Consider the following 23438-nt stretch of genomic DNA (forward strand, 5'->3'; position numbering starts at 1 on the left):
TCCGTCTCTCCCCTTTGTCTTTGGTTAATGCTCGGTGACATTTTGATAGAAGATTTGGTGTCGGACCGAGGGGCCACATGCGGGGAGAGGGCTAACCTTCGTGGAGACCTTAAAGAATGGACACACAGCTATAGTTTCACGCTGTCCTCTGACTTTGTTGTTTGACATTAGCCGTCTTGGGTCGCGTCGGACATTTGGCCTGGTTGTATTCTTACCACTCATTAAATGTGTTCTCACATTCCCTCAGCCAAACAAGAGTAAAAAAAAAAAAAAAGTACTTTTGAACTTTGCCGTCCGCCTCACAGATCAAGGATATGTCAAATCCCAGTATTTATAAAAGGCTGTAAATATTCACCACTGCTTTAATAGCACTTGTTGCCTTTGAAATAAAATGTCAAGACGGTAAGCGACGAAGAATTTGAATCCGGCAGATCGCGGCGTAAACAAAGACGGCAGTGTGGCGACACTGCAATTACAGGTTTGACATATAACAGGCTGTGACTCCGGCTAATGCGCGATAGCCTGACAAGACAGGGAAAACAGGAGGAGACCGTGACATCAGCACCTGCTCAGTAGCTCAGGTCTGGAAGGTTTGCATATTGTTGTAGCCCTGTCGTATCAGCGAATCAGCTGGACACGTAAGAATCTTAAAAAGACGTACTTTAGCATATTTGGAAGCCGTTATGCAACTTTGTTTTTGGTTAGACTATTGCATTTAGCTTCTGTAGCTTCAAGCTGAAATGGAAGCACACTATGATTAATTTGAGTCTAAAAGATGTAAAGTTGTAAAAGACTAAAATAAAAAAAGAAATCCCCTCCCACTGACTGCTTCTCGGCCTCTCAGGGGGCTACTGAAAAGCAGATGGAAGGATAAGGGAAAGAGCAAAGGGGCGGGTGGAGAAAAACAAAAGGCTAAGGAGTTTCTTAGCCCCTTTCACCCATCAGAACTTGCGGTGTCCAAAGCAGGCATTCCTGGGCTATTATTTGCCTCTCAGTGGATCTGATCTGCCACTTTAATTACCTTAATGTTATGTGTGTCTGTCTCACTGTGTGTGCGTGCGTGTGTAGGTGTGTGTTTGTGTCAGCCAGTGTCCGTGCGTATATGTGTGAAAGCAAGGGGACATGCTTAATTAAAAAACAGAGGTAGGAGCAGCTCAGGCCACCTCCTTTGTTCTCCTGTTAAAAGAAGGGAACTGTTTCTGCATTGTGGAAAAACAAAAAAAAAAAAAAAAGCCCTTCATTGTTAGTTTCTCTCTATGTATCTGTCTGTCTGTTTCTCTCCTGCAAATGAAAGTAGTCTGGTTGGTTAGCAGAGCGGAGGAAAGCCAGTGGGGGAGAGAAACAGGAATGTTTCTTAGCTGGTAGTAATATGATCTGCCTTAAAAGAAGGACAAATGGGTACTGCTGCTGGAAAAGGTGTGAAAGCATAGACACTGAAGAGCAGTTAGAAGGGAGCCGACTACAAGTACTTTGTGGATTGGCGAATGTCGAGCGTCTTTGTATCTAAAACTCAACTTTAACTTCAGATAAGCTGGCGATGGACTTGTCTGGTTTGTTTACTATCAAGAGAATGCAATGAGTTATCTGTAACCATAACAGCACACTCAGCTGAAGAGACAAGACGGCATAATACTGAGTTCACAGGAACAAAAAAAAAAAAAAAAAAGATGAGAAATGCTTATTGTAGAATAATCCACTCCAGGTTTTACTAATCCATATATTGTGGTTTTTAATTATGGCTAATTCTAACTAGGTCCTCGTGCCAGAAAAGCAATCAAAATGCAGCTTTTTTTGTGTTTTCACAGTAGATAATTTTTTACATAAATTCTACTTGCATTTCGAGCTGTGCTTTTAAAATTTTGAAATCGAACTGAAATAAATACAGTCAAGCAGTTTAGTTTTCTTTTGCTAGGAGTCGCTTATACAGACCGCAAAGTTTAGCATTGCTTAACCAGCCGAGGTCTTCTGACGATGCTTACTAGTTGTTTGTCTTCTTTGTTTTAGAAGGTGCCTATACTGCTGCCGCTAAAGAAAAACAAAAAAAAAAAAACATTTAGTGACTGTGGAGACTCTTTGAATGCTCGTAGTATACTGTCAGCCCAATTACATCTTTAGTAGTGTACTCCATTAAAAAAAAAACCCTCAGAAACTTGTTTGTTTTATGCTTCAGAATAAGAGTTTTGAACATAGGGGACAGAGTGTGAAGCCAGAAAGAGTTAGTTTGTGTAATCTCTCCGCAGTCACATGCAGAAATATTGAGACATTTAATCATTGAAAGATATTGTGCCATATTTAACCTCTTCCTCTCTGAGAAACTATGACAACTTTCAACATGTGGAGTCAGTCATAGTGAATACAGAATTAATAGGTGGTTTATGGGCCCGTTTGATTATTCTGCGTTTTTATTCATTTTTACTTGAACAAACGCTTCTTGTTAGCTGTTTGCCTCGAAAGAAGCGAGAGTCAGCGAGCACACCCAACTAAAAGCAAAAAATGATATATTTAACACTAAACGTTTGTCACAACGTGTTCTGGTCATTGTTAGTGCTTTATTTATGGAAAAACGTTGCGGGGTCAATTGGAATCAGAGGTAAGAAAAATAATTGACTCTTATGTTATTGTTGGCAGGCAGCGCACATGTAAACAGCTCTTAACCTGTTAGCATTAGGGGGGATGATGTGTCAGTTCCAAGTGCTTTACACACTGGCTTAACTGGAAGACATAATTCCATTCTTAAAGAGATGCATAATTCATAAACCGCAATGTTTTATGTCCGAGCTACAATTCAAAGAGGTCGCTCCCCCGATGAACTAAGAAGCAAAATGACACCACTGACATGTAGTAAATCCTGTTGTATGTGTCGCATTACCCATCAAACCCACTGCTGGGGAGAGGCTTTACCCACAATCACATGTTAAACAGGCTCTTTGGAAGACAGACGCTGGAGAAAGATATGAAAACAACCAACTGTGGGTTTGTGAGACATCACGAAGAAGCACAACATTTTATTTTAGTATTTCTGGGATGCAAAATAAGACTGATGTCAACGACAACAACAACAACAAAAAAAGTTGAAACAAATTGTTGGAAGCCGATTTTTTGGTCAAACGTTTTTCTTTCCGTACACCACCAGCAAAACATTTCACTTGTATTTCAGACAACCACGCAGCAAAGTCTATGCTACGCTGATACATCAGTGTAGGGACTTCGTGCGTGCGTCATTACCATGCGTGCTTGTGGCTTGATGCAGTTGCCCCGTTTCATCTCCTTGTATTAGAATGCAAGGCTAATTGCTGCTAATGCTTTTGCAATTACAATTAGAGTTAACATAAAAACATATGTGTTTGCATGTTGAGGTACGTGACGTGGCTGACGACAGCAGTTATCGTTGCCTAAAGCAGAAAAACAACAGAAAAAGGTTATTAAAAACCTATCCCTAGATGTACACAATATATGTGTACATATATATTTTTAGATACATTTTTTTTAATACTGTTGTGTTGGGCTTTTAGTTCTTGTGCTTGGTAGTCGATGATGTCATGAACATATTACATGTTTACTTCTTTTCCTTCTGTTGCATCCACGCGTAACTGATTGGCGCATTGCTTGTCTCCTTTTTCGTATTTTTGTCTTTAATCTGACAAACATAAATATGCAAAGTGAGACAGAAACACAATTTCTCTAGCATTAGTGGTCCAATGGAATTACCTCTCGGATGTATCAGATTAAACCTGATTGTAGCAAACGTACGCACACACATGCGCCCTGAAATGATTTCATTCCTCACGCTTTTACTGTCCCTCCCACCAGCTTTGTTTAGCCCTGGATTGTTGTGGATTAATCCCCTAATTGCTTTGTGGCTTTGTTATGAGGAAAACGCAGTCAGAGAAAAAAGAAAAAGCGAGTTAAGCAGCAGGTGGATTGGGTTAAAGGTTAACATAGCTCTTTAAGGTTTTCTTTTAAGGGTAGCTCATTTACACGCAAGCTTAAATGAAAGAAGCCTGGTACTGTATCAAGAAAGAAAAGGAGCAGGGATAGTTCTCATTTAAAGCAGGTGTCTTAATAACAATGTATTTTAGTCGAAATATAGTTATGGATCTTAAGCTTTTTGACAGAAATTATGCTTGTGATTACACCATGTAGTTATTTGAGTGAGTGCTGCTGGATTTTGGATGATATTTTCTGTGTTGTGTGTTTGTTGGTGGCTTAGCATTTGTACCTTGTTGTGAAAAGCCAAGGGAAAGATGTGAAGCGGGGTTGAAAGATGGGCTGCAATCCAAGATTGATAACATCTCACTGGTATTCCAAACATCATTCCTCATGGAAGCTGGTCCTTTGTGCTCTGCTCATTCTTTGTGAATCTTTACTTCAAGTTGTCCTAAGTTACATGAAAAACAAGTAATTATTGTAGGTGGAGATCATCTTTGATTTCTGTTTTTGTTTCTGTAGTGTTTTGCTATATAAATAAATATATACTCTATGTTGTGCTTCACTCTGGTCAATGTGATGACTTTCCTTTGCACATTCTCCATTAGTAACTCCAGACTGGTGTTGTTCTTCTCCATTTTTTATTTCTCATAAAGAACAAGATTGTTGTTTTCTAATTTTTTTTTCTTTATGTCGTTTTAAACTGTCAAATTGTTTTCAGTAATTGAACAACAGCTAGTTTTGAATAAATTCATCTTATGCCTTCTACATGTAGATGTACTGTATCACAGTTCTAAAACACAACTTGGATGATAAATCTTCTCTTTTCTTTCTCTCTTCTTAAATCAGGTCCCTGTTGGGCTCGATGAGATGAGATCCCTATGTAGTGGTCATCATGGCAACTTGTGACTCTCCCCCTATGGTGTCATCCCGGCAGCAGGACTATGGTGGCCAGAGGTTGGATGCTGCTGCTGAGGACAACTCAGTTGTCTCCACGGAGACCACTGTCACAAACAGCACCAACAACCAGTCGTCACCTGTTGCCATTGGAGAGTCGGAGAATGGCCTGGGAGGGCCAGTTGTGAGTCCGCGTAGATCAACTACTACCCCTACCACTGTCAGTGCAACTATCGACCCTGTAACTGATCAGAGTCGGAGAGAAAGCTTTACTTCCGGTAACAAAGGGAGTGTTACCGGAACATCACCAGGAGTAGGAGGAGGAGCAGCTCTGGGTTCGGACTGTTCTGCCCCTGCCACATCCCCTGTGGCACCGGCAAAGGAGATCCCCTGCAACGAATGTTCTAATTCCTTCTCCAGTTTACAAAAATATATGGAGCACCACTGCCCTAATGCCCGCCTGCCTATTGCTGGAGATCATGAAGAGGATGAGGAGGTTGAAGGGATGATGGGGGAGGAGAGTGAGGATGAAGGAGAACGTGAGGTTGGTGCCGCAGATGTAGGGGATATGAACAGTGAAATTGAGATGGAAGAGGATAGTGATGTGGAGAACCTGTGTGGCGAGATCATCTACCAGCCCGATGGCTCTGCCTTTATCCTGGAGGACTCCAAAGAGCAGCGTGGCAACCAGGGGGGGCTCTCTGGGGCTCTTCAATTCAGGCGCCTGTTGTCACCCCAGACCTTCCCTAGTGCCCAGGGCAACAGTGGCCAGAGTGGCCTCAGCCCAGGAGGGGAACGGTTGGAGCAGCCCGCTGCACCCATGTCCTTCTACCCCCAGATCATTAACACCTTCCACATCGCCTCATCCCTTGGGAGCAAATCACTAGCGGCTGACCACCCCTCCTTCCCAAATACCTCAGCTGGAGGGCTGGCGGGCGCTGGTCCTGTGTTGCACAGTTTCCGTGTCTATGACCTCCGCCACAAGAATGACAAAGACTATCTAACGGCGGAAGGTGCAGCCAAAAACTCCTGTGTGTCCAAAGATGTCCCCAACAATGTGGACTTGTCCAAATTTGAGGGCTGTGTGGCTGATGGGCGGCGGAAACCTGTTCTGATGTGTTTCCTGTGCAAACTGTCTTTTGGCTACAGCCGTTCCTTCGTGACACATGCTGTCCATGACCACCGTATGACCCTGAATGAGCAGGAACAGAAGCTGCTGAGCAACAAGCATGTTTCTGCCATCATCCAGGGCATCGGCAAGGACAAAGAACCTCTTATAAGCTTTCTGGAACCAAAAAAACCCCCAAACGCTGTGCTACCCCACTTTCCCTCACCTGCCAACTTCCTGGGGCCAGACACGGGGCTCCGTGGCTTGTGGAATGCTTTCCACAATAGTGGGGAGAATGCAGATTCTCTTCAGGCAGGGTTTGCCTTCCTGAAGGGCAGTGCCAGCAGCTCCTCTACTGACCAAACCCCCAGAACCCAAACCATGCCAAAGGCTGAGACCAACCCAAACCTCGGGGGAGGGGCTGGTGCCCACAGGACCCTCAGTGGGAGTTCTGCCGCTGCTGCCACTGGTGGTAGCCTAGAAAGTCGGAACTCTGATAGTGACTTCAAAGGCCACGTTAGGGACACATGCACTTTGCAACCCAATGGGCCGGACCTGAGCCAGTACCCGCCCATTAAGCGGGAACCCGGTACAGTGGGAGAAGAAAGTCCAGAACAGGATGAGGATGCTTATTCACTTGGTGGAGGAGTCGAAATGGAGGCAGATGAGGAGGAGGAACAGGTCATGACCATGGCAATGGCGAGCCAGCGGGCCAACAGCACCAGTAGCAAAGATTTCCCTCTCTTAAACCAAAGTATTCCCCCCCTTTCCAACAGTGTGCTTAAGTTGAGCAGTGAAAGCAAAGGCCCTGCATCCACCTCGTCTAATGTCCTGCCTGTTTCTGAGAAACTGGAGATGGAAAAGAGCCTTCTGTCCACTGCCCTATCAGCTGGCAGAGAGCGTGAGAACAGCAATGACTCAACCACTGATGGCCTAGCAGGACGGGACGGGTTATCACCATCCTCCAATCCACTTGACATGATGATGTTGCGCAGAGATGATGAGAGTCCAGGTCCGCTACATCAAAACACAGGAAATGCTAGCACACCTGGAACTCCAGGGACTCCAGGTACCCCTGGTCCAGGTGAAGGGTCCCCAGGCAGTGGGGTGGAGTGCCCCAAATGTGACACAGTCTTGGGATCCTCTCGGTCTCTAGGAGGACACATGACAATGATGCATTCACGCAATTCCTGCAAGACACTAAAGTGTCCAAAGTGTAACTGGCACTACAAGTACCAGCAAACACTGGACGCTCACATGAAGGAAAAACATCCGGAGTCTGGTGGATCATGTGTGTACTGCCGCACAGGACAGCCTCACCCTCGTTTAGCTAGAGGCGAAAGCTATACGTGTGGATACAAGCCTTTCCGTTGTGAGGTCTGTCCATCCTTTATTTCATCTAATGGATTTTGTTTGACTTATTTTTCTATTTTTTTATTTAAAATAATGTATATTTGTGTTTACTTCTTTCTACCCTTTTTGACAGTTTGACCATAACATTTCAATCTGCTTACATGACATGTGGTTAAAGAAAATTGGGTAGTTTCTACAAGGTTAATAAGTGAAATTTATTTTTAAGGTGTTTCATCAGGCATGTGTCAGTTAGGATATGTAATAATAATAATAACACCACAGTTTTCAAGACAGTCCTCAAAGGAGAAGACACAAGAAAGTGCCTGTGTCAACAAAGCGTACTTGAGATAATCTAAAGCTGGTCTCAATTTAACTGATTATTCATTCATCAGATACCTCTCGGTGTTTGTCATAAATGCTTTGAATGTTTTTTTTTGTTGTTTTTTTTTGAAACAATCCCTCTCTTTTAGGTATGCAATTATTCAACTACCACCAAAGGAAACCTTAGCATCCACATGCAGTCAGACAAGCATCTGAATAATGTGCAAACACTCCAGAATGGTGGCAGTGAGGCACCATATAATCACAACCATGCCAACCCAGTGTCTAGTGCCAGCCTTGGTGGAAGCTGCAGTGCACCCTCTCCATCAAAGCCGAAGCAGAAGCCCACTTGGCGCTGTGAGGTATTGGAATAAACAGAGCATCATTGTAGCATAGTGGTAGGACACATGCCAATTAGCTTGTTGCACTGTCTGCACAATGAGCCAGTTATTTCTCTGTGCGTCACTGTGTCTATTATTTATTTTTCCCAGCCAGATCATCTGACCTCTATAATAAAACAGTGTCTTATATATTTTCAAGCGATATCTAACAATTCAAAACGTAGTATCTTTGCACCAGCACTATTAACGCATGGATAAGTTGTGTTTTGTCGGCTACTATTGAAATTTTGCCTCGGATTTCTTAAGTTTCCATTCCAGACGTCATGCAGCCGTAACTCATCTCTTACTTGCAAACTGTTTGTTATGTTGCAGTGCCAAATAATGTTGAGGTAACCAGTCATGCTAAATATGACACCTTCATTTGTTCACCAGGTGTGCGACTACGAGACCAACGTCGCACGGAACTTACGAATCCACATGACCAGCGAGAAGCACATGCACAACATGATGCTGCTGCAGCAGAACATGAAACAGATCCAACACAGCCTCCATCTGGGCCTGGCCCCGGCCGAGGCAGAGCTCTACCAGTACTACCTGGCTCAGAACATGGGGCTCGCTGGGGTTAAACTGGAGAATCCAGCTGGCAGCGGTGGACCAGATGCCCAAATGATGATTAACCCGTTTCAGCTAGATCCTGCAACTGCAGCTGCTCTTGGATCTGGCCTAGGTGATATAAATGTTGCCTCATCAGATTGAGATTGGCTTCCCTAACAGCTCTTAGAGATGAGTCAATTACAAACCCAGAAATTCCCTTTTTGAATTGTTGTTGCTCATAAACTTCACTTTTATGATTTTTTTTTTGTTGTTCATTGTTCCCACAAGCAGTTTTTATCTGTAGTATCTAATTTATCTGATGGCATCTTGGTTTGCTCTTTTTTATCTATGTGTGTTTCTTCTAGTTGCTCTTCATCAATCTTTGTGCCCTCTCACCTTCTTTGTCACGTTCCATCGTTTTTTTTGCCCAGGCCCCCTTATGCTTATCCTTTCCTTGATTTCTTTCTCTCTTATCTCTGCTCTCATATGGTGCCTCTGTCATTGTCTCCGTTCTTTGACCCCTCTCGCTGATTAAAAAATGATTATGAGATGCCACACGAGAATTATTCTTAATCTTTCATTTGTAATTTTCTTAAATCAGCTTAATCCACCCCTCTCTACATCACAAGCGCCGTCACCACAACATACACACACCGTCCAACCTTTACTCATTCTGCCGAGATAGAGTCGCACACGCATGCACACGCACACACACGCGCGCGCGCGCACACACACACACTAACAAACAGCAGGAAGCGGATTCCCGTAGGAGTGAGAGAGATTTAACAATGACCCTGCAGTGCTGCACACCCACTCCCTCCTCTAGTGTGGAGGTCACAGCCCAGCTAGCAGATGTACTCTCAGTGAATTACACTGATAACTCACAGCTCCCCATAGTGAGTGCAGATGTACATAGGTATAAATGGTGGGAGCAGGAAACTGATTCAAATTCAGATCCATATTCAGCATAATGCATACATGCATGAACGCATATTTTCCGTTTCACCTTACCATTTAAACCTGCCTTAAGTTAATTTTACTTGGTGAAGTTCTGTTTGTTTACACATCAACTAAGTGGACAAATTGCTTTGTTAAACAATCTGTTTAGATGTGATATCTTAAATTAAAAACCATGATTAACTTTGGTAACATGCAGGGAGGGACAATGAAGGGATCAAACGCACGAGTTAATTACATTTGCATGAATTTCAGATCTCGTTTTTTTTGTCCCAGGGTTTGGCAGGCAGAGGAAAAAGGAATGTGTGTGTGTAACGCATTGATCAGCTTTTTCAAATCTTTGGTTGATGCAAGAAAAGCCCGCAGCCCTAAAACCATTGTGCCACTGTTGCTGAGAGCAGTAATTAAAGCTACCTGATGAGCGAGTTAGCAAGTTGAAAAGGATGATTGTAATTGATCCTGATTCAATCCTATTAGGGTTTTTTATAGACAAGACTTTGTAAGTAGCCTTAGTTCTCTGCGAGGCTTTATTTTTATCAAACCCCTTTGTGCAGGAGAGGCCTGCATGGGTGAAGCTTCTTTTCCGCTCTAAATTTAATTTAATAAAAAAGCGTATCTTCCTTTTTTTTTTTTTTTTTTTCCCATACGCATGTTAACCTTTTCACTCTCACCTCAGCTTTTGTATGGCTGGCATATTTCTTTTTTTCTTTTTTTCATTTAACCTGTTACCTTTCTGCGCTGTGGAAAAGCAACGTTTACCTTTTTACACTGTCTTAATTCATATCCGGTTCGCTGCCTAACTTGTGTTTTCACTCATTTTCTCTGTAGTGAATAATGACCTATCAGCAGAGTTGCGCCTTGCCAGCGGTCAGCTGATGGCAGACGATCTATCCATGGTGTCTTCAGGTGGAATGGGGGGCATGTCCTCAGCAGACCCTTCCCTCTCTGCCTTGTCGCCACCCATCAGCGACCCCTCGCTGCGCCTCTACCAGTGCGCCGTGTGCAACTGCTACTCCACAGACAGCCTAGAGGCCCTCAACGCCCACATCAACGCGGAGCGCGCCCTGCCTGAAGAGGAGTGGCGCTGCGTGGTGGGTGACGTCTACCAGTGCAAGCTCTGCAGCTACAACACGCAGCTCAAGGCCAACTTTCAGCTGCACTGCAAGACAGACAAGCACATGCAGAAACATCAGCTGGTGGCGCACATCAAGGAAGGAGGCAAGGCCAACCAGTGGAGATTAAAGTGCGTGGCCATCGGCAATCCGGTGCACCTCAAGTGCAACGCCTGTGACTACTACAGCAACAGTGTGGATAAACTGAGACTACATGCCACCAACCAGAGGCACGAGTTCGCCATCCGCCTCTACAAGGTAATGAAAAAACAAAAAACTCTTTTCTTGCAATCAGTTATGGAAAAATCATGCTCTTTCCAAAGCACCGGGATAAAAAGTCCCAGATGTTATTGATCACATGAGAAATATTTCTTAAATAAAATAGATTTTACCGCTTGCTTCCATTGGAGGGACTGGTAAAGTGCGGTAATACGTAATAAACTGACAGCTTTTTGTTTTAAACAAACCCTTCCTGTCCTCTTAAGTGCATCGTCACACAGATAAAAAGTTCCCATGAGAATGGAATGACAAAGATAAAAAAAAAAAAAGGTCACTGTGAGAGTACCGAATCAGATCTCCATTTGATACAGTTCCATTTCCTGCTTGCTGTTCAGCTCCTTTACACACACGGTCATGTAATATCGGTGATTTTAAATCATCCTACATAATTGACCACATTCAGCTATCTTTGATGTAATAAATAGCTCTAGAATTATTAAAAAATAAATAAATAAATGTAACGTTAAGCATAGCCAATGCAAATTAGTTTTCTGCTGGGCAAAGGGGAAGGCAAAAATGTTGTGAATGTTACTCTTGATATTTAATCTGCGTTTTAAATTTCTGTACACAAAAATAAGCAGTTTGAATGCAGTGTTTATGTTTGCGAAAACCGTTTTTAAAATATGCATTATTAGTGGAATGGGCTTTTTTTTTTTTTTTTTTTTTGCCTTTATCTTGATGTATCATGTTCCAAGTATACATAATGTGTCTCCTTAGCAGACAAACATTCTTTTTTTTTTTTTTTTTGCTTGAAAAGAAGAAATGTTAACTAATCATTTACTGATGACATGCTTTATGGTTTATACGTTTGCTAGCTATTACAGAAGGACGCAACACAGCAGGAACTCAGCTAAATAAGTAATTAAATGTTCTACACTTAAAGGAATAGAGAGCTTTTACGAAGAAATTCCAACATGTCCAGTATTTGGCAATGTTTTCGGGTAATTTGAGCTGTGAGACGTCTCCTTCAGCTTAATAGGGTGTTGCTACATTTCCGAGGCCTCAACGTACAGGATAGGATCAAGTGCATTACAATAATGAGGTCTCCTTTACAGCAATATGCAAGATTGGGCACTGAGATGCAGTTGTGTGTAAATGTGTATATGTGTTGTTACGCCGTAGATGCAGGAAGAGTATATAAACATGAATGAGTGATAATTGGCTAGAGTTTTATTTAGATGATTTGCACAACTTTAAATAATAATAATAAAAAAAGAAATCATCGTTTTTTTAATTTTCATTTTCATATCAAGAGGTGATTTACTATATTTAAGCTAAGGCACACAGCATAATGCTGAAGATGCACCACTCAGAGATTTGTTACTGCCTTTTTAAAGCTATACTGACTGTTCTATTCAGAACTATATTTACCGGTATTTAAAATATTGTTTCGTGAGCAGTTACTAATTATTTAGATTAGCAGCAGAGGCTGGATCACGCAGTGTGTGCGAGACAGCAGTAGCTGTAAATTAGGGTTTTACTTATTTAAAACGAAAACAAAATGATTACGGGTGACGTTGTGGACTGTCGTTAGCATCTTATATTAGCAATTAGTGTTTTTAGAATTACTAATGATAAACACCTGTCCGTGTGTATATTCCCTTGAGAATGTACGGCGTCTTTACTGCCCTGCTTTGATTTTTTTTTTTTTTTTTGTGACATTGAAATATTTCAGATCGTCAGACATATTTCAATATCTGACAATGATAAACCCAGGAAATCCAAAGTGCATTTTGCAAAAGATTAATATTTATCAAAAAGCTCATCATGGTTCCACTCTTTTAAAATATAATCTGAAATTTCATCAATACATATCTCCAAAAGAAAGCAGCAGAAGTAGTCTAGTCAAAGTTTGACACAATGCTAAAACTCAGCCTGTTTAATGCCAGAGAAAGTAATTAATTAATGAATAAAACAGCAAAAGTATGAAATGGGAAAGGGACAAAATTGTCAGAATTTATCATTCCATTTGTTGCAGCAGCCTCAACGAACAACTACAAGATAGTAAAAAAAAACAACAACAACAAAACCTTGCAGATACCAAAGCTTTGAGTCTTCTTCTCTTAGTAACACCTTTAATAACGAACAGTGTTGTATTTCAAACAGTTTTAGTAGCACTTTGGCATGGTACATTCAGCAAACAGAAAAAGCTAGTGTTGATAAGTGGAAATTGGCTAATTATGGTAAACCGATTTTCCCCCACCAGCCAAATTCGCAATGCATTTCCACATGTGAATCACATTTCTTTAGCTAAATACTCAACAGTCATTTTGTTTTTTTAATTAGCCACATCACCCATTGAATTTTACATCAACATTTTTATTTTATTTTATTTTTTAGTTGTTTTTTTTTTTTTACTTTTACTGAAATATTATTCCTTTTTTTTAAGGATTTGCATTTACTTAGGAAATCTCTTGAGTCCTAACTGTATTAGACTAATTGGCATTCTCAGGGCTATGTAAAACAGTCTTTGCTAACTTCAACAGGATGTTCATATTAACACAAGATTGTCAACAGTCTGGCAACTTGGCATGAGATGAACTGGAGATGTCTCTGCTCGGGGGAAATTGAGAAATTCTTAGCGAACGTGCAGCTTTCACATTATACTACATTACCTTAGGCCACAGCATATTGAATCAGCATGATTAGTTGACTCAAATCACAATCTCCTTTTTGTCAAAGGAAGACTTGAGCGCTAGTCCATGTGTCTTTGTTTCCACACATGTACAAGCATTTAAAAGAGTGGAATCACGTTGGACTGCCTTTTCCGCTGAGTTCATACGAGCCACTTTTAGTTACCAAGGTTACACTAAATATTGGCAGCAATTTAATCATACAAAGAGGTAACAATATCAATGTAATGTGTACAAACTGGAGAAGTCTTAGAGGTCTGTTCAACTTTTTCTTTTTTTATATTCAAGACAGTTTGCAGAATCAGGAAGTGCATTTTAAGACACGCAAACGCCAGCTTTGCCAAGGCAAGTGAGGGTCATCCCAATGTCCCCTGAGTGCACCCGAACGCCCCTGTACCTCATCTACCCACCCACCCACTCCACAGGCCTCAACAAATCTGTTCCACAGATGACGCTTTTAATGCCTCTGGCAGAAATTCCACTATTTTACCCTTGGACATGTGGTGGTAAAACAGAGAAAGAGAGCTAGAAAAAGTGTAGACGGGGCTAAGTGAGCTGCAGAGCAAAAGCGGAGGGAAAAAAAAAAATCATTTCTTTATTTGACCAGAAAAACACCTCTCCTTTTATGTATTGGCAGAGGTGAGAAGCACATGGGGATAGAGGTAGCTTGGCCGCACGCATAAAAGATCCGAGTGTTGACGACTTTACCATCTGGCTTTTTGGAAACAGAGAATATCTTTATGGCATGGGAAACCATTTGAAGATACAAACAAAAAGCATATTCAGGAGATTTTATGGCCGCTTTGTAGCAGCCATTGAGTACTTCTGAGGGGAAGTGAGAGTTTGAAAGTCATTTTTTCTTTTTCTTTTTTTCCAGACTTTGAAACAGCAAAAGGGAAATGACATTAGCAGTTCATGGACATCAAGTCATCTGGTGTCCAGGGCACAGCAGGTGGCGAAGGAGCTCATAGGCCTTACATGGAAAAAAAACAAAGGCCTGCTACTCACCACTTATCGGAAATGTGGGCGGTCTGATTGGCCCTGCATTATTCATCATGGGAATAATTGCAGCCTAGAGTTTAAACATTGTATTTTTGCATTTAGATTTTAAACAGCGTCTGTTGAACCTTACTTTGAGGTTATTATTACAACTGTCAACCGCGTACAAGTTTCCATCCCTCTAAGAAAGTTGACAAAGCAGGAGGTGTTATGAGAAAGTGTCTGTACTACCAGCCTATGAGGTGTAGCGTAGCATGTCCATAGCTGACCTGGCTCGTTTTTAGTTTAGACTCGAATATTATGATATATGGCTTCGTTATGAATTTCGCTAACAAACACTGGCCTTAATGCACACGGAGTTGAGAGTAAATCTGTCAGTGCCATTCACAAGTGCTGCCTGGATAAGTAGGGGGTTTAGTTTGAGGTGAACATATGTGTTTGTGTGCATGTGTCCCAATAGGGCTTTGAGGTTGAGATCTACGTTGTGCTTGTCCCTGGGTCATTAGGAGTTGAGAATGTTCATGGCCAATGTGGCGCAGTCGAGGACCACACACACACACACACACACACACACGCACACACACACACACACGCACGCACACACGCATACACACTGTTTTAGAGACCATGGCACCTGTTTCTCAGATGGCTATCCAAATAAATCCCAAACGGTTCTAAAACCACTTCTACTCATTCCAAGTTTCCGTCATAATTCAGACGGAAATGGACATGCAGGATCCACACCGTTTTTCCATAATTACTTTGTTTTCCTTTTTATTATTTTTTTAAATCATTTTACTCTTTACTCATTTTCTCCTAATCTCCTTTTAAACTAAGCCTGAAAGAGTCTTAAAAAGCTTTCACAGTTTTTGACCAACATGGACTTGAGGGTGCTAGTCATTTTTCCCCTGTGTGCCTTTTTTCATACTTTACCAAGTTTATTTGTTTCATCTGCTGCCAGACATTTTCTACCAAACAAGCATCAGTTTATACCGTACATGGGCACGTTGCGTACCGGTTTGGACAACTGAGCATTTAGGTAAATGTTCTGTAATCTAATCGTAGTCAACTGTATGGAAATGGAACGATTTGATTCCATTGAATTAAATCTTGCACAATGAGTCTCCCTTCAATTATTTTGGTTTGATGAGGGGTTTTGATGAACCCCCGTATTTCATAAGAGTCAGTTGTTCCAAAGGGTCATAATTAAAATTCAAAGAAATATGGCATCTGATAAAAATGTGGTAAAATAATATACAGTTAAATTAAATTAGAAATGAGTTGAGAATATAACTATATATAACTCTATATATCCATTCCTCACTTTACTGACAGTAAAAAAATAATAATAATAAATAAATAAAAAGGTATCCAATGGTTTTAGTACGCAACTATAACATGGTTTACTTCCAAACACAAAATGAAAGGAGGAAGGGAAAATTACAATGTATGGCTGTGAGATAAATATATGAACTGGCAATAGTTTGAATTCAACTGGACTCTCAAGAACATTTAGATATATTCTTTTGCCATGTCTCTCCCACTCTTTGTTGAGTTCCTTTCATTCTGCCTCCCTCTTTCTGTCCAACTCCTGGGGAGTGGTAGGTAGGGCATCTCATTACCTATGATCCTCTTGGCAACACCATGGCTTGGAGTCATGGGGTATGGCTGAATTAATCTAAAGGAGTGATAAGAGGAGAGAGAAAGGAAAGGAGGCTACATTTTTAGATCAGGCTTTCTGTGTTTCACTGTATTTTTTTTTTTTTTTTTTTCCCTCGCTCTTGGCCCTGCCTTTGAATTTAATTTTTGTCCATCTAGCTCAGATGGAGGTAGCTTTGCTTGTGCATCAGCGATATTAGGTCCACCACTGGGGCCTGGACTATTAGCAGGGGTCAAGCCTGTCTCTCTCATTTAAAAATCAAATGGCCCAATATATATGCAGCTCAAATTATTGGACTGTCATTTGGACTTGTGTGATGGGGAAATGGACAGGAGATTGACTCCCACAGATTTGCATAAAACATCATTGTGCTGGTCCGTATAATAGAAAAATGTCTGGGTCTATTTCAGACGCATGGCCCCATTTATGGCACAGGCTCTCAGCCACACACACACACACACACATCAGTGTACTGTATATGCACATGCAGAGGTGTGGTACTACATAGATTCATACAGACACTCACAAATGTGGGTATCAGGTTACTGTTTTTCCACTTGAGTCCACGTACGCCTGCTCCAGACACAGGCTGTTGATAACGGCGTCCTTGTCTTGCACTCCTAGACAGACGTAGAGTTGATATTCTCTTCAAAAGGGGAATCTTGTCAGACACTTCACGCAAGATGCTACTTGACTGCAAGATATAGATTTTCATCTTCTGTCACGGAGACATAGGATGGCATGAAAAGTTCAGAGCTGTAAACCCGATCAGGCAAATTTTCACACTTTTTTTTTATTTCTTTTCCAAGCCAAAAAAAAACCCAAAAATGGTTGTCTGTTTAACGGTTGCGCTTCATCCCTCTCTTCGGGGCAAACTGATGCCGGCTGGTAGATTAGTCAAATAGTCTCCTGTTTCACCTGCGCTGTGATTACAATGGAAATCTTTCAGAGGTCAGGGGGCGGGGTGCTTGGGGTGGTGGCTAATTAAAGCATAAAAGCAGGTGTGTGTGTGTGTGTGTGTGTGTGTGTGTATGCTGTGCCAGTGGCTTTGTGTTTGAGACAGGTTTGAATGGACGAACGTCCCCACCCTCGCCCGTCTTCTTAATAATCCTCATAGATATTAATAAGAGTTGCACCCATTCTCCTACTAACGCCTTTACCAGATGGTCGTGTGAGCTGCTGTGTGTGTGTGTGCGCGCGCGTGTGTGTGTAATGTCCAGCTTTGATCCGGCTTTTGGCTGACACTCATAAATGATGCTTAATTACCCTAGCCACCCCCCGCCCCTCACCTCCTCTCTACCTCTTGACTCCCCAGTGAATTAGTTCAGGCTGCAACGTAAATGCTTTTTGTGTTTTTGATTATAAAAGGTGAGTTTCTGTCTTGGCGAAACGGAGAAAAAGACACTGCCGGTTTTCTCGGATTAATAGCCAGATGTGATCCTTTTAATAACCATTCCCACCCCTCACTGTGGGTCATTTGGGCTGTGTCCATGTGCAGGAGACTGTGAAGCAGATCTGGGCTGACAGGTATGGGAACGATAGCAGAAGGGGGTGGAGTGGAGACAGAGGAAGGACGAGGGTGGTGGTGGGGGGGCGGAGGGGGGTTGTGAAGGCCTTGGAAGCGGGGGGGCGGGGGGGCGGGGAGTAGTGTCAGGGATGCAAGAACAAAGAAGCTGGCAGGAGTTTGTCTTTGCTTTTCTGTCTCTTCCCCGTCTCCTTAACCCGCTCATCCTCACTATATCCTGGCCAAAATACACACTCCCCTCCTCCACATTCAAATCATACACCCCCTTGCTCAAACCCATTTTGTATATACCTCCGACTCCGTTCTATCCCTCCGTTTCTCTCGGGGTTTGATTATCTTGCTTTCACTAAGACAACAGACACCGTTTGTTTAAAAAAAAAAAAAGTCATAAAGAAAGAAGGTGCTTTGAGCACAAATATGACCCCTGGTGGCATGTTGTCTCCACTTTTGAAGCATTGATTTGATCAGACCAACTTCAGACAGATCACATGGCAGGGAGATCAGATGAATTCTTTAGTGGGAGTTAATTAGATTTACTGTTGAGATCACCTGACATTAAAACGTGCGCTTAATTTGTATGGAAGTTGTCATGAAATTGTTCGATTCGGCTGTTTCAAACGTTGCATTAGCTCTGCAATTGTATTTAGATAGCACCATCATGCTCTAACCGCCTTATGATTCTATCAGGATATTGATATGGACAAAGTTGAACTGAAATACTCCTCAACGCCCTTCCAAATCAATAATCAATCGATTGGAGGTAATTGTGCTACTCCCTTGGAACAATCCCAAGTCACTCTCTTTCTGGGCCCATCACCACCACCACCACCATCCCCAGTCTCACACTCTCTCTGTCATTATCAGCAGCATGTGTAGCCGTATTCGGCATTTCAGCATACCAGCTGTAATTGATTTTAACCATTAGGTGCTCAGTGAATAGATAAGTAGTGGGAGATATTCGATTATACGGTGAGAGAGAGGGAGACAGGGATGAAAAGAGTGTGGGGAAAGAGGAGGGAGAAGGATTTGGGGATGTTGTCAGAGAGCTGTGGAAAGGGGAACTGACCTGTCCTGCTGTCTATCCGCCTCTACCACAGGCCCTCCATCTTTGCAGCAGCACAATACCGCTGACCTCCTGTGAGTTCAAGCAGCTTAGTTTCTGCGAGGTAATCCCTAATGCTTTGAAATAGACCTGATAGAAAGCCCACTTACTTGTTCAGGATTAATGTGGTTTGTGTGGGGGTGAGTGGGTCCCGAGTTCTCCACACATTCTGTTAAATTAACCCATTGGAATTATTATAGTCCACTCTAATTGTGGATGATAGCAAGTGCTGTAAACTCGCACTACCCTAAGAAGTCGGCTGGTAAATAAGGATCAGCAAACTTATGTGACGCTTGGTCTGTCACGTCTGACTGTTTCTGCTGGGATTTACCTGCAAGTGGTTGGTCCGCAACAAAACCTCGGTTGCGCCGTCGCTTACAGGAGAACGTCTTGAATCCGAGTGCTTACGATTCGCCACTCTTTCCTTTCTCATCTTTTCCTCATTTTGGAAGCGCTCTAGGTTAAGACTGGGAATAGGAGCGGAGGGGGTGGCGGGCAAAGGCAAACATTTGAGTAATCTTCAAAGGCCCCATTGGTATGTTGAGTGGACGCTGGTATGCGGACTGTGGCTGAGGCTTTTTCAGGGCAAAACAATATCTTTCTTTTCGACGGCTGGGGCCTGGGCAAACACCACCAGCCAGGCCATTCTGCCCAGTGTAGCCAGTGCTATTGGCTTAACCCCTCCAGTGACTCCTGCAGAAAACATAGAGGTCCCCGTGTTCCTAGCGCAGCTCATCGTTACGGGTTTATGGGACTGATTGGAACATCCGAAGGCTGCTTCGACTGTACGTTTCCGTGGGTTTATGTAAGGAGTCGGTAAATGTTCTCTCAGTGTGCTCGGTGATATGCAGTTGCTATATAAATCCTTGAGTTTTCAAAGAGGTGGGCAAAATAGACAGAGATGGCTGCCTTTTGTAAAGAGAGAGATCAAGTGTGCCATCTTGTAGGTCAACTGCAAGGTATTTGATTTCCTGTGGAAATATGCAAAATAGCTCCACTGAAGAGGCGCTTTCATTGTGCTTTTTCCCTACAGAGCGCCACTCTAGCATGGGCTTTACATTTTTGCTTATTTAAACGCCGTATGCCCAACAAGCGACACAGAAAAAGCGTCAGCCATCTTAACTTTACTTGAATGTGCTGAAGTGCAATAATCACGGACGTTGAGAATTCATTATGAGTTGATTCCAAAGAGGCATCTATTGGAAGTTATTTTGTAGAGTCGTTCCGTGTAAACATATGCAGTGAAAAGTCTGTAAAGTGTTAGACGGAGCGGTTGTTTATTCGAAAACCTTATGAAAAGCAGTCTGCCATTTTCTGACAATTTCAAAATGAATTCCCTTTGTCCAGTCATCGCCAGCCATTTTCTCACAAGGATCCACCACGGGGATAATTTCCCCCATTTCTCTGTCATTAGCAGGCCCTGGTATTAGGCTTGTGTTTTGTTCCCTGTACCTTTTGTTTTGTGCTAAGTAAAACCATGCGACAGGGTAGGGGCTAAATGGAAAACAATACTCCCCTTCACAAGCCCAGGAATGTGTAATTAGTGATTTGAACCCAGCTATGCTCGTCTAGATTCTCCCCTATCTTTCCCTCTCTCTATCTTTCCACGTCTTGTTCTTTTGTTCTTTCTGTCACAGATTTTCCTGTTTTGCTTCACGTCGGCCTATGTGTATGTCTCTCATTGTTTTTTTCTTCTTCTTTGGATACTATGCAGCAGCAGGGCTTCATAATGTACAATGCGAACAACAGGGCTTTGCAAAAAAAAAAAAAAAAAAAAAGCAGTGCTTCTTCTTTTTCTGAAGTGTTTTTTTATTTGTTAAATTGAACAAAAATACCAAATTTGAAGCAGTGTAAACAATGTCTCTTATACTGTCGCCCAAAAACGTAACCCTCATTTCCCCCCGCCCCCATCTTTGACCTCTCCTTGGTTTTTTTCGTGATATGAAAATAGTTAGGCTTGTATGAAAACCATACAAGCCTGTGTGCTTGGAAAGTGTTGAGGAAAGAAATGCACTCCAACTAGTAGTTCAATAATCAAGGATTTTGTGATCTCTGTCCCAATGTGAGTCAATGGAGAAGATAATTGCAGCCGTTGATAGTGTAGGAAAATGGTGAAGTCTGGTCAGTCTCACCTGCCAGCGATGGAGACAAGCGGCAGCTTTTAGACCCTAATGGGCTAAGGTCAGGATGGTTAATAAGGACTAAGTGGCTGAGCCACGCTGTCTAAATCTAATGCTAATGTAAATACTGATCCATTTCCAAGGGGTGATGGAGGTGAGTTGACTTTCAAGACTCCATACACACATGAGCCAATGAGGAAGAATGCACTCAGGTGTGTCTTTTTTCAAAGATAGATTATTTCCATTTGCATGGCATATAATTGGTGTGATACATGGAAAATGCAGTCCATGAACTACAACCAATAACCTTAGTATTTTTACAGCATTTCTTTTTGTTTGTTTGTTTGCTTATTTGTGAGAAAGATCAGAAGAAACTAGCACCTCATTACGAAGTGGAATAAACAGAACAAATGGTTTTGTTTTAGTTTTTACAAATAAAAATCTGATGTGAGGCATGATTTGCATTTGTGCAAAGCCCTAAATACATTCCAGTGAAACCAGTCGTCATTAGAAGTCAACTACTGAGGAAATAGGGTCCACATGTTTCATTTAATTTCTTTATAAATATGGCTGTTATGTGAAGGGGCACAGAGGTCACAAATCTTTCTTCATGTAAAAGCATGAATAAGAAAGCAATAAGCCACGAAAGAGACGCCACAAGAAGGTGCTCTTTGCAGATGAGACCAAGTGTTATTTTGGCTTGAATGCAAAACACTATGTGGAGGGACATTAACACTCCTCACTACATACAACGTATTAACCCCACTGGTAGCTGCATCATGATTCTTTTTTTCAGAGGTTGCAGTTAAATTGGACTGAGTTGATGAGAAAATGTGTGAAACTAAGTCCTAGAAGTATTTATTTGTTGATTTTTTTCAAAGATGGGCAAAAATAAAAATGCGCTTCAGATATTTCAGCTTTTATTTTTTTTCATTTGAAAAACTTTCACTTTACAAATATTCAGTACTATATATCGGTAGGTCAAATAAAATCCTGATGAACTTAAAAACTGAGACAAAATGTGCAAAGGAGTTATTAATATGCTGTTAAATTTCTTATGCTCTGGTATGGGTTGGTTTTATGGGATATTGTGTTTGCCTTGGCTAGAGACAGTGTAAGAAGACAGATATATAGTAATTCAACCAGAAGAGAGGTTAGAGGTCAGAGAACTATGGCCTTCACCCTGGATGTCAGGGCAAAGATACTGTACGTTAGGGCTACAAGTGTGTGTGAATGACTGCGTGTGCATGCATGTGTAGGAGTCAGTGAAATAGAAGTGGCCTGCATGTTTGTATAATTTTCAACAAAAGTGCGTTACCGTTCTTTGCTGACAGGTAGCAAAGTAAACCGGAGACAGACTGGGAAAATTAGATAATATTTAGAAGTAATATTCAGCAAAACTTATTATAAATGACATTGTGATAAGTCATTAATTTCTTTGCCCAAAATAAAGCTCCTACTTCGCTTTGGGTGACCGAAGCGACATTCACCACCCCGCCGGGTCTCGCAGACGAGCTCCGAAACCCAAATCACATGGTGGTTGCTCGGAGGCAGAGCCGAGGAAAACAGGAGAGGCAATTGAGCAGCACAAAATATTATTCTCTGCATTTCTGAAAACGCCAGGCAGTGAAAAGTTCAGCAAAAAGCCAAAGGTTGGGACGTTGAAACGGTTTTTGTGTCACTTCTGTGTTTTGAGCACACATTATAGCTTTTAAAAGCAAAGAGAGAAAGAGAGAGAGAGAGAGGGGTAAACTTTGAAAATGTGTATACAAATTCAGCAGTTTATGCGCCGTGTTGTTTTTGTGCCTGCGCAGTGCCAAAACAATGTCAACATACGTCTGTTACCAGAGTGAAGCAGGGTGGCACATACCTGGGCCTTCAGTGTATCCTTTCAGCGGTGCAGGCTGCCAGCGGTTCCATTGGCAATGATCTTGTGTTACATCTATGTCTTGGGGGCTGAGTGGCGGTTAGCAGTAACATGTGTTAGGGAGGTGGTAGCACTGATGGAATTCTACTCTTGGCAGTCTTCCAGGCAGTGCTGGTATGTGTTTAAAATACTTTCAAGGAACAATGCACGCTTTTGTAGTTTACTGGTCCAAGTGGGGCTGTTTTTGTCTCTGATGGCCCCCGGGGGCCCGAGAGGGTAGCACCGGAAGCTGGTAGCGCTTCTAAAAGAAAGGTATACTCAACAACAAGCTCCAGGGTTCTGCTAAAAAAAAAAAAAAAAAAAAAAAAACACTGATAAAAGTCTGTAAAGAGGCTTTTTTTTATTTCCACGGTGTTCATGTGTACGCTTTCAGCAAACTCGAGACGACGGCAAGAACGCTGATTCTTTACGTATAAAACGTGTACGCACATGCTCCGACACTCACACTGGTTATTAAGACACAGCTGCTGTTGAAGAGCATTCTTACTTTCAGTATGTATTCATTAGCTGCCTGGTTCTACACTTAATGACAGGAGAGACTCATGTTTGTACTGAATGCGCTAATTTGTCATTTGGTTTATGG

At 42.1% G+C, this 23438-nt stretch overlaps 1 protein-coding gene across 1 annotated transcript in view; it reads left to right on the forward strand.

Moving 5' to 3' along the window:
• Window positions 1–23438, forward strand: part of zfhx4 (zinc finger homeobox 4) — an 89434-nt gene that overhangs the window by 17417 nt on the left and 48579 nt on the right. The window contains exons 2-5 of the mRNA XM_014981664.2: window positions 4777–7309; window positions 7756–7968; window positions 8380–8674; window positions 10327–10868. Of these exons, the coding sequence (XP_014837150.2) occupies window positions 4823–7309; window positions 7756–7968; window positions 8380–8674; window positions 10327–10868 (3537 nt within the window). The 5' untranslated portion in view covers window positions 4777–4822. The remainder of the gene's footprint in view (window positions 1–4776; window positions 7310–7755; window positions 7969–8379; window positions 8675–10326; window positions 10869–23438) is intronic.

This window comes from Poecilia mexicana, unplaced genomic scaffold (genome assembly GCF_051168715.1).
Source record: "Poecilia mexicana isolate PSO_F unplaced genomic scaffold, ASM5116871v1 scaffold_20, whole genome shotgun sequence".
NCBI lineage: Eukaryota > Metazoa > Chordata > Actinopteri > Cyprinodontiformes > Poeciliidae > Poecilia > Poecilia mexicana.